The 12,345-nt window shown below is 40.2% G+C and overlaps 1 protein-coding gene across 1 annotated transcript in view; it reads left to right on the forward strand.

The window, feature by feature from the left end:
* Positions 1-12,345, forward strand: part of LOC104500452 (sodium/bile acid cotransporter 7-like) — a gene marked incomplete at both ends in the record, with an annotated part of 27,971 nt that overhangs the window by 329 nt on the left and 15,297 nt on the right. Inside the window, 3 exons of the mRNA XM_010144100.1 lie at positions 1,391-1,556; positions 4,610-4,661; positions 6,188-6,261. Of these exons, the coding sequence (XP_010142402.1) occupies positions 1,391-1,556; positions 4,610-4,661; positions 6,188-6,261 (292 nt within the window). The remainder of the gene's footprint in view (positions 1-1,390; positions 1,557-4,609; positions 4,662-6,187; positions 6,262-12,345) is intronic.

Consider the following 12,345-nt stretch of genomic DNA (forward strand, 5'->3'; position numbering starts at 1 on the left):
AGCTTAGAAGTGCTGGTAGGTAAGTGCAGCTTGGTGTGAACCCCATGCGCCAAATTTTTGGCGTGTGCCCTGCCATGTGGTCGTTGAGGTCTCTTTGCTGTGGTGGCTGGGATAGCTGCTTCCAGGACTTCCCTGTTGAGAGACTTGTAAACAAGCTGGGAAGGCAGTGAGGAAAACTGACAGCTGTGAGGTCAGTCCCGCAGCTTTGGCAGTTGGTGTGTGAAACGGTCCTATGGTAGCATCGGTGATGATACTTCGATATTAATCTTGAATACCTCTAAAATCTTCTGTATTATTAAACCGATAGTGGTGGTGTTTATTAGTGGTACTGCTACGGGAAAGTAACGAGACACCTTTAGAGCCCTCTGGTTAGAAGCGTTTCAGGATCTCATGCTATTATTTCTGAAAGAGCGCAGTAACAGAGAACATCGGGAGGTCTCAGGAGAAATTAGGCAAGATAATGTGATTGCTGAAAAATTAACAGACATTGCAGCTGCATGATAAAAGCTTTAAAAACTTTTTTCAAACCATATAAAGTAAAGAGAAAAACTAAAAGCAGCTCCCCAGGCAGGGCTCAAACAGATGCATTGTATCTGCTGAGGTTTAGTCCTGTAGTATTTGGCATGATTTGAAAGTTCAAGTTACTTTAAAATGTATTGTTTCTAAAAAAAATATTAAAGAACAACTTCAGATTCTGTTTCCTGAAAGTGCAAAAGTTCGGTTCTGTGCAGTAGGTTTCCTTGTTTTCGTGTGTTAATTCTGGTATTCTAAAAGCGTGCAAATGGCATTTGTCTTTGGATTTACAAAAACTCTAGATATTCAGAGTTTGAATTATTTAAACTCCCACAACACATGCACTTTTGCTTTTCAAGCTTGAGTTATAATTTAATTAAAAACTTCTGGTGCAATGCTAGCTATTTAAATATTAAAATGTTCCATGGATCACTTTCGATTATCTACCGTCATGAAATTCCTGAAGATGTCAGATTTTTAAGATTCCCAAAGTTGCACTTGGAATTGTCTGTTGATGCAAAGGGGACTGTGATAATTACATACATCCATTAGTATCAGCAGAGGAGATAAACTTTGGGGAGGCTTAATGGGCATGTCTCAGTGACAGCTAGCAAAGAACATTTGGCATGATTAAGGATGGATTTGAATGTACTTGAAAATATACTCTCATTATGGACGCCCAGTGGAAGTTGCACTACAAATGTTAAATTCCCCAGAAGAAGAGTTGTGTGGCAGGGAAGCTTTGAAATCCACTGTGGCCGTCATCCAAATTACTTTCCTCTCTTTGTGTCTTTCTGCTGTCAGATTCACTTTGTGATGCCCAACTTGGCTCCCTGCATCTTTGAAAAGAGGCAACCTGTTGGTTTCTGTGTTTCAGATTGTCCGAAGATACATCAAGGACTGGCTTGAAAGGAAGAAGCCTCCATTTGGCGCTATCAGCAGCTGTGTGCTCCTCATGATCATCTACACAACATTCTGTGATACTTTTGCCAATCCAAATATTGACCTTGATAAATTTAGCTTGATTATAATAGTGTTCATAAGTAAGTTTGGCCTTAAAGCATCTGTTTTATCTGTGTTTCGGGTGCGTAATGAGCTATATGTACTGGAAAGGGTGAGGCTGCAGGGATACTGGCATGGGGCTAGAGCTTGTATTTTTGAATTGTTTACTAAACCAGATTACCAGACTTCTTAGGGGCTGGACGCTTTTAGGGAACCGACTAAGTATTTACAGAGGGATGAACCCTGTTATTTAGGTGTGCCTGACATTGCCCAGTGGCTCTCCCTTTCTAAAGGGGCACAGTATTACTTTCCATGTGTTTTCTTTACACTGTTAAAACTTCTAAATGGTTCCTCCTTACCGTACTATAAACCTAGACACTAGCTGGGAGTGCGAATGTGGCCGAGCACAATTCTTACAGGGTTTGAGAACAGACTGCTGGTATCGGTTAAAAATATACTTGCAGAGCACTCCCTCCTAGGGAAGGGCAGTGGTATACAGGCACTGTCTCCTCTCCCAGTAGGGAATTCCCAACTTGCTTCAGGTGGTCCAGAGACAGGAGTTTTAATTCACTTGGGGAGGTAATTACAGAATACTACAAAATAAATCACATCTCATACAGCCTAAAACGGTTAGATTTCAAGAAATCAGTGCATCACCTCCCTTGAAGTGTTTGTATGTGCAGATGTTTCTGTCTAATACAAATAATGAATCTTCTGTAAATCCAGCCTCCACCAAACTCTATAGGAAATTTGCCCCTGCCCTTTGTGGGTCAGTTCTTGTTCTATCCTAATTTTGGCAGATTTTTGGATTATGAAACACTGTATGTGTATAAAATTCTACAGGGAATTATAAATGGTATTGTATAAACACTCTATTCTGAAAGCAAAGAAGCAGGAAGCCATCCTGAGGAGCTTTTTTTTTTTTTTTTCCAAATTTGAGAAATACTTTCAATGTGTATAAAATTCTACAGGGAATTATAAATGGTATTGTATAAACACTCTATTCTGAAAGCAAAGAAGCAGGAAGCCATCCCGAGGAGCTTTTTTTTTTTTTTTTCCAAACTTGAGAAATACTTGTCAGCGTGGGCACCTGAGAAGGTTCATCCCAGATACACTTAAATCAGTGCAAAGTTGTCAGCAAAGAAGGAGGATATGGAAGTTTTCAACTCTGACTTAACATGCAGAGAAGCTCAGAATGAAGTAATTTTATGTTACTGTGCTGACTACTACTTTGAAAAAAACCCCAAAGTTCTTTTTTAGCTAAAAGGGCATGTTCGTCCTCGAACAGTTGATACAGAGTGGTTGCTTCCACTGCCTTTCTTGTCCTTTCTTTTATTTCTTTGTAAGATAGCTCTGCATTTGTGCCATGTGTAATTGTATATACCACTTCCAGTGCAATACACCGAAAATTACATATATATATATATTTATTTCCAGTGTGCATAACTGGAGTATCTTAGTAAGAATATTAACGTAATCATTGAAACTGCTTGGAAGATATTAGTCATGTTTTTTTCTAAAATATTTATAAAACCCACATTTCCAGTGTGCGTAACTGGAGTATCTTAGTAAGAATATTAACATAATCATTGAAACTGCTTGGAAGATATTAGGCATGTTTTTTTCTAAAATATTTATAAAACCCAAAACCAAGGAAGTTGTGGAGATTGATAAGCACATTGTATTGCAGAAAAAGTTTCTGTACCACATTAGATGTGTTGGCTGGCTGTGTGCGTTGTGTTATACCAGGATGTGAAGTTAGCTCGAGGAGTTTGAGATGAAACTGCATTTGTTATTCTGCTGATTAATGTTTTTATGTAATTTTTATGTTAATATTCTAGCCACAGCAAAATATGCATAAGGGATAATTGGTAGCAACACATGCTTATTGCTTTACAGAATTATATGAATTGAGGGTTGGGGGTTTTTTCTGTGCTTATTAAATTCATGTACTTAGTTGCAGAAAAAATTGTAATTCAGGAACAATGGCTTGTTTCCTTAGTTCACAAAGGAAGGATTGAGTGTATGCTGAGGTGACATTTATACATCCTAGGAAATGTATGTATAGAGAATCGAAAATGTCACTGGTAATAGCTAATATCCCTGTCATGTTTCCCAGTTGTAAACTGGGGTCAAAATCAAATGTTGCTTGTGCTACCCTGTGGGACACATTAGCCTTATTGCATTCACAGGCTTTACAAGGAAAAGGGAGATGACCCACCCCAGACTGTGCTGCAAATAAAAGCCCTTCCCCCATATCCCCAAAAGCTCAGAAAAGGTCTGTGCGGGTCACAGAGTTTCTCCTCCAGCTCTGTGGGGAATTCCTGCGCTCTGGCGCGGTGCTCAGCCTCTGCAGTTCTGACAGCTACTCATGGCACAGCGGGGAAGCCGCCTGCTTCTCTCCACATCTACACAGCCCAAGGGTGGGCTCTGCACATCCCACAACTCCTGCAGGTGTGAGGAGAGCTGGCAGAGAGGAGACCTCCCCTCAGGGTGCTCACCAACCTTATAAAGCTGACTAAGCTTAAACGGAGGCTGCTTTGTCTGATGTTCACTGCCCAGTTCAGGAATCAGCCTTTGTCTCAGAGGGAATTAAAATGTTTGCGATGGTCTTCTCTTAATAGTGATCATTCATCGGGAGAGTCATATATACCCAGTGTGTGGGAACATTTATTGTGATCATGCTTAGCCATTGTATTTTCTCTTGTTAAATAGGAAGAGCCTAAATTTAAATACTTGGCAACCAAAGCATGTCTGAAAGATTTTATGTTATCAACCCAATAAGCAAAACTAGTGTAAACAGATGTGCAGCATGCGGTCCTGAACCGTCCTGCCATTCATCATGTCAAGAAATACTTCATTCAGAAGCGTTACCTCAGGAGGAACTTGTGTAGCCATAATATTAGCTCAGCTTTCTCGAACCGTTCTTCCAGACAGTCTTTAAAGGTTGCCTGTCATTGGATTTCTCCAGATAGACTTGGTCCAGCCTCACTTCTGACCTGTTGTACAGAGGCAGAAGGCATGTACGCAGCGACTGCAGAGATTTAAGTGATCTTTACTTCTGTGATCTGATTTTAACTCGTTTCTCTTTCAGTATTTTCCATTCAGATGAGCTTCATGTTTTTGACTTTCCTGTTCTCTACAAGGTAAGGGAATGTGCTGAACCAGAACCTTTGAATATTTGTTTTATGTATTATCTTTGGTTTGGGGGATGCAGTTTATCTAAATGTGTAAGGGCAGGTTTCTGAACGGGGGTGACCTCATTTTCATATTTCATATTGTCCTTATAGCATTTTCTCTGTTAGAGTTTCATAGGCTAAGAGAGCGGGACCTGAATTCTGTCCTTTCTCGTGTGTTAATTACAGAGTTGTTAAATCTCAATCAATCACTGCTATACCTCATCCACTGTAAAAAATGGATTTGCACAGATGTCACTGAAGGTATAATTTGCCCTGCAGACATGCTGATGACATATGAGAGAGAGAACTCAGTTTGACTTTTTACATCTCAAGATACATTTGCTGGTCTGGCAATTCAGTCTTCTCTGTAATGTCAAATTTGTTACGTTTATTTGGTGATTCTTAAAAGACAGTTTTCCTGAACTAATGTTTGCTAGAGCTATTTTTTTTTTTCTTTTATAATATGAGCCAGGAAGAACAGTTGTACATTCACAGTCAAAAATACAGTACCGTGAGAATGGTGTTAGGCAATGGCTTAGTGCATCCCTTGAGCTGGTGAGAGCATCTACCGTTGTCCTCTCACTTCGGCTTACTGGGGTGTTTTTCCTAGCAGCACTCTGCTGAATGGGAAGTGCCACAACACAGCAGACTCCAGACATAGGCTTTATATAAATTATACAACATCTGTAAGGGAGAGTCACAAAGAAGAGTGCAATGCCTTAGAGCTACTTATGCTTTTTTTAGTGCCACAAGAAAATTTCTCTGTGGCAAGATCGGATCCTGACCTTAGAAGGCATTTTTAAATAACTTTTGAACTGCTAGACCTAACCTGGGGGGAAGATACGTCCCAACTGTAAAATCTAAAATGCCATAAGTAGTAACCAACTCAGACAGTATTGTAAATATTTAGAATCTTGTAAAATGATTCCTCATTTGGGCCAGAGGGTGATCCTTTGGCCAGTCATGTGTCTCTCTCTCTATGTCATTTTTGCAGCTTCCTGGCCAGTGTGTAAACCCTTAAATGCAGTTTTTCTCTGAAGTGGAAGATAACTACATGTTCTAAACAGCGCCCATAGTGTAGACTCAATATGCTATCTAAATGGAGCGTTTTGTTAATGTTACATACTAGGAAAATAAACAGTAGGTCATTCTCTTTTTTTTCCAGAGGCCACCTGGCCACTGCTGTGATATAGCATGTTTGCAAAAATAACCTTGGCTGGAAAAAAGTTGTGTCCTACATACCATGTGTTCAGAAATGCTCTTTCACCTGGCAGCATATTCATTTGAGAGTCTGCCACAACTGAGAAACAATACTGCTTTTAAAAAAAAAAATCAAACGCTAATGTTCATTTGTGGGTAGAATTATTTCTGTCACTAGACTTGATCAAAGTGATGTGCACGTGCATATGGATCCTCAAAGTAATATATTTGATCGATGGCGTTTTAAGAAGGTTTTTGCTATCAGAGGTTATTAAAACTCTTTCCTTTTCTAGGAATAACTCTAGTTTCACACCAGCAGACACAGTGGCTATCGTTTTCTGTTCCACACACAAATCCCTCACCCTGGGTAAGTCAGAAGATAAGCTTTTGAGCAAAACAACAGTGACATTCATACCTTGCTTTGTTGAAACAGAATATTGTTGGTTGCTGGCTTTTCTGCTTAAATGGTTTTGAGTTTAGTGTGACAAGGAATGCTACCAGTATGACACTAATAGTAGGTTAATATTCTTGCACAGACAAAATAAATGCTTATTACAGGGCAGGCAACATAGTCTCCTCAGCTTTTAGTGGTTATACAGTAAGGTTATACTTATTTTTGGAAAGATGGATTTTTTTTCCTGTTCTTATTCTGTTCTGTTGCCTAATCCACTATTGATAAAATTTCAGATTTGTTACTGAAGATCGTAAGGTATATCTGCCTGGTCTCACTGTAAAACCTTACACCTAAAAGCTGGCATGTACAAGTGAAAATCAAAGCACGTAGTGTATTCAGAAATCACAAATAGATGATTGTCTTTTGCTTAACATGAGCAAAATGTATGTGTTTATTTTAAGTCTGCAGATATTTTGGATAGTTTTAAATATTAGTATTAATTTTTCAGAACATCATAGAGTTGTTTGTAACTTTGGACCCCTTAGTGATATAAAATGTTCTGCTGAAAATTCACAAAATCAGTTATGCTACAGCTAAATCAGTTATGCTTACAGCCACTTCTATGGTTACAGCTACTTCTTCATCCAGTATGTTCAGTCAGTGAAACGACTCGTACTTGAGTATTTTCTTACTGTTTTTCAAAATATGAAAACGTGTTTGATAAAGCCTATGTGACTGAATATATGCCTTTTCAAGGCTGTATCTGTCAAAGAGAAACATGGCTAGTATCAGTAACAAGGTAAGAACTCAGCCTGGAACAGGGTAAGAACAAGTCGGGACTTAAGTGAGATGTTTTGCAAGTCAGTTTGATATAGTGAAACTCATCTCAAGGTTCTTTGCTTCAGCCAGGCCTGTGCTGCAGAACTGTTAGCAAGTACCATTGAAAGTCTGAGGGAAGTGAAGGAGTTCCTGGAAGACAAGAAAAAGGCAAACATAATGCCTCTTTTTCACAATGGAAACAAGGAGGGGAAGAGGAATTAGAGATCACTGAGTTTAACTTCATTTTGTGGAAAACTACTGAAACAAATAATGAAATAAATTCTTTTAACAGTGTAGGAAGAAACAAGGAAATAAGCAACAGCCCCGTAGATTTGTCAAATGCGTATCGTACTAAATTAACCTAATTGCCTTTCACACAAGGTCCTGTGGGTTGCAGAGAAGTAGCGAAAGTTGTATGGCTTGAGAGTGTTACGGCTTTTGACATTTGCATGATGTTTTGGGCTCCACAGTTAAAAAATTATGTGGACCAACTGGAAAGAGATCAGAGGAGAGTGCCATGAATGATCATAGATCTTAAATATGTGAGCCCAGAGGAAGGTTGAAACAGCTGGGATTGTTGAGAAGACAGCAGAAATACAGTAGAGATCTTCAAATGCATAAAAGGTTGATGCAAAGAACAGTAACTCTTTCACAGTGGACTTCGAAAAGGGAAGGACTTTCTTACAACAGTGATGATTTAAGCTAAGAAGCAGGGAAAGCCGTCAAATGTAAAACACTTTAGCTTTGGAATATTTTGCTTCTTGGTGTCTTGAATCTCCTATCATTGCAGACAAGCCTCAGGCAGGAATTAGATAGCTAGAGTTGATCCTGCCTTGGAGCAGAACATAGATTAAATGACTTTAGATCTTTTTCAGCCAAATGTTCTATGAAACTGAAGCTTCAACTAATGAGTGAGCTTGTATTCAGGAGGACAGCTACACTTGCATTTACAGAAGGCAACCCCACACATAAGTCTTAACACACAACCATACGTGCTATTTGGAGGAGCATATAAACATAGGACACAACTGTGGTACTGCAGAAGAGAAGCTGGTTGTATTTAATAGCATAAATGTCTAAGTCTCCCCTTCCCTTGCCAGTGAAAGTAGTTTTATAGACTCTGTGAATACAGCTGCTAGAGGGGCTTGCCATCACCCCAAACAGCATAAATGTCTAAGTCTCCCCTTCCCTCACCAGTGAAAGTAGTTTTATAGACTCTCTGTGAATACAGCTGCTAGAGGGGCTTGCCATCACCCCGAAAAAACTGAGGACTTTTCATTTCCCTTACTCACTCTACCAAGCATCCTCATGCAGCTTGTCTTGACCTGCGCCCTGTGCACACAGCTGAGTCAGTTCACTTTTCTTCTGCTAGTACCCTCTGCCTTTTAATTTTACTTTCTCCTTTAGAAGAACCTAGTTTGAGGTTCCTAGCTTCCTTGACCTTTTTGTTCACGTTTCCCAGATACTGCTCTCATGAGTCAGGCTTTGTGTTTTGCAGCTTTCTTTGCCCAGGCGCTCCAACAAAAATACTTTGGCCACTTTGACTTCAAGACCTCCCACAGCTTCCCACCAGCCATACCTACTTTTACCCTGCTAATACAGATGTCTCATGGATAAGTGTGCAAGTTGAAATGAAACAGGTAGATGGTGGAACTCAGTATTGCAGGACTGTTTCTCTCCTACAGACTGTTCTGTTTGTCATCTTCAGGACAGACTGCTTTACATTCATCCTTGAAGAACTGGTGTCTCATGGAAAGCAAATTTGTCTCCTAGGCTGGTCACAAGATGTAAATCATTCTTAGGCTTTGCACTTTTACTCTGCCTTTCCTTACTACTCAGGGCCTGCTGAGATCGCTGGGTGGTTGGGACCTTTGCTTCCCTTGCTGTATTCCATCTCTGGGGCTCAGCTTTGTCAAGGTTTCTTTCAGACTCCCAGGTTTGTCTTGCATGGGACCAGCCGCAGCACGTCCTGAATTGGACACCACCCCGATGGGGAAATGCTCTTTCTGGCAGTCCCTGGGAGTCCATCTTTGGTAAGCCTGAGAGCCCTGCTGCTCTTGTGCCTACCCCTACACCGTGTGTGCACTACGTAGGCGTGCCTGCTGAGAATCAGTTTCAAGCTGGCTGGTTTTGAGACCATCGGTATTTTACTCTCTGCGGTATTAGTACTAGGTCCAGGTAAGATAGAAATGCATAAACACACATTTCTCTGTAAATAGGGAGGATTTATAAGGTCATAGGCTGATAAGCCGTGGCCCTGAGCTGATGGTGTAAACAGGAGTGTTAACCAGAGCAGCTAGCAGTAATTCCTTCACTGAAGGTGGAAGCAGAGTAGATCTAATTTGGTTTTAGGGATCAGCTATTTCCGAATAACGGTTAAATCTGTCCTCAGCACAGTCTCGTCCACCCTGATCTTAGCAGAAACAAGAACAGACAGAGGCATTTTGGCCCTTAGTCTTTTGTTGTTCTGTCATTTCTACTTGTCCAGAGGTGTTTACTATAAACCATGCACTGCGAAACCTTCTGTTCTCTTGTTGTGGAGAGAGTTTTTCTCTCTCCCTCTGTCAGTACAATGCCTGAAAGCACGAAGAGAGCTCAGAGTCTGGTTTCACATCCATTGTGGAGCTCTCTTTGTTTGTCTTCAAGATTCCAGTGTAGTGTCTAAATGACCTCCCAACGCTTGTTCTTTCGCTTTGAAACTGATTTCTCTCAGCTTGGCAGGTGAAACTCCAAATAGGTACGTCTGGCCCGTTCCCTGGGGAGCTTAGAATGGCACTGACTAAAGTGGGAGAAGAGCTGACAGCTTTAAAGCTTTAGAAGTGGTAATAGGAGAGGCATGAGAAGACTTTTATAAGTCACTTTCTCCCACACCATATTATGAAACCAAGTAATTCCCATGCAGTGCATGCTCATGAGGCCAACTGCCACTTCCACTGTTGAATCTGCGAATAAGTGCTTGCTCTGCACGGAGATGAGTGCTGTTCCCATATGCTGGGTTTTATTTTGTAGACAGAACAGTTGACACACTTTTTGTCTCAAAGATCAGAGTGCAGGGCATGTTTGTGTAAGGACAGATTACACAGGGTAGGTGCCTTTGTGTTTCTTAGGTAGGAACACAAGCCAACGTTTCTGCATAGAGGTAGGTGCTTTGGAATATTTTGAATACAGCACATCACATATGCAGAAAAACTAATGTTTATTTGTGTTTCACTTAATGAGAGAAACAGGATATAAATTTAGAAGCAGCAAAGATAAATATAGTATTCACAGTGCCCTCTGGCATGTTCACCCACACTTTGTTCTCCCCTCGCGACTCACATATATGCACAGGACATGTGAGCACACACACATGCGGACATTTGATGCATGGCTTTTATTAGTGCATTTGCCATTGATTGATTAGTACTTAGTATTAGTACTTCTTCTATTGATTGATTGCAGATGAAGTGACTATTTGACCTTTAATTATGAGCCTTGCTATTGAAAATGACATTGAGCTATGGCTTCACATAATCCATCTGGAAAGCCCGACATGATGCCATTCCCTGGAGTTCATTCAGTGAGAAGAGAAGAGGCCTCAAGAAAGTGCAAAGCTATCAGTGTGGCTCCTCTAAAAAATACTGCAGTTGTTGCTTGCACCTACTAAAAAGTTGCAGCCACGTACAGAACGTTATTTTATTTTTTGCACAGAGTGAGTTGCTAGCTGGAAGTTCCAACTCCAAAAGTAAAATGCAGGATTGTCAAAAAATATTTTCACTTCAATTCTTTGTATTTACTATGTAAAAATATTTTATCAGCAAATAATGGAATACTGCTACCTATTTGTAACTACTGCCAGTGCAAATGTTAATACTGTCATTACGGTGAACAGCAGATTGGTATAAAAAACCAAAACAACAAAAGATAACCCCACCTGCTAATAAAATCAGGGTATTGTTTGTGATGCAGAGTGCGTTTTTGCTCATTTGGATTTATCAGTGTAGCAGTTTTTTCACCATGGAATTCCTGAAGTAATGAAATCAAAGTTTCTAGGCTACAAAATACTTTGAGGAAAGAATAGAGTCCATTTTGCAAATAAAAGCCAAAGAGCTAACTTTCTTTTGTATTGTTTTAATTTCATTCAGATTTATTTTCTAAATACTCGGCTTCTCACTGCACAATGTGGAACTGGTATTCTGTACTTGAACCATTCTTAAAAGCCTGCTGTAATGCACAGGAAGATTCACGGACAACTCAATTGTCTGTGAGCAGATCATCTGGGCTACGGATTAATCAGCCCATGCCTTCCGCCGAGTTCCCCAGCTGCGACCCTGTGACAGGGTGCATCGTGCTCACACATAGCTCCAATCTGCTCACACCTATCTATAGTTTCCTCGTGTTTTCTACAGATATCGCCTTACAAGATTTTTAAAAGACAAATAATATATTTGCACAGCCTAAACCACTGCTATTTAGTATTAGCTGGGTTTTTGCTTCATCTGTGTTTTCCTACACCCGAACTGTCAAATGCTGTACTTATCGAGCACAGGCTATTCTCATTGTGTGGTGATAATCACCTTTCTCCTTTATATGGGAAAATGCCAAGATGTTCTCACTTGTGTTAAGATGATAAAAGATAGATCATTTTGATTTTTAAAAAGGAAGCACCTCTTAATAATTCCATAGTAGCAAGTAAGATAGTGAAAGTGTGTGCGTTGCCCTAAGTGAGTATTCAGGCCATACTCTGTGGAATTTTTGAAACATGGTGGTTTTTTTCTCTGCCAGGGAATTGTCCTCTAAGGCGATTATTCATCAAGGTGCTAACTGTGACTAGCTATAAATGTAAGAATAATTCCTCTGACTTTTACATAAAGTTCTAGAAAATAATCCTGGTTAATTGCTTTCTGAAAGTTTTGATACTATCTCTTTTACTTTCAAAATTTTCCTATGAGTCTTGAACAGGAGACATTACTGCTGGCATGATGTCATACTTCTTGGTGATAACAGTGCTTGAATTTGCTTATTTTCTTACCTGTTACAGACTTTTAGTCTCATTTCTTCCCCAGTTGTCCACTGGAGTGATGTAAGTGAAAGTGATCCGGCTGCTCCTCTGGCTATAATTGCTGGGTGCTGACCCTTGAGGCAGAAGTGAAGCCGATGGGAGGAATATGCTGGAAAGAATAAGTTTCTTGTGGAGGCCGTGTCTGGGCCAGTATGTACCCATCACTACTGCCCGGGTTAGAAACTCAGCCCCCTTCC

Source organism: Buceros rhinoceros, unplaced genomic scaffold, assembly GCF_000710305.1.
Source record: "Buceros rhinoceros silvestris isolate BGI_N320 unplaced genomic scaffold, ASM71030v1 scaffold14989, whole genome shotgun sequence".
Lineage (NCBI taxonomy): Eukaryota > Metazoa > Chordata > Aves > Bucerotiformes > Bucerotidae > Buceros > Buceros rhinoceros.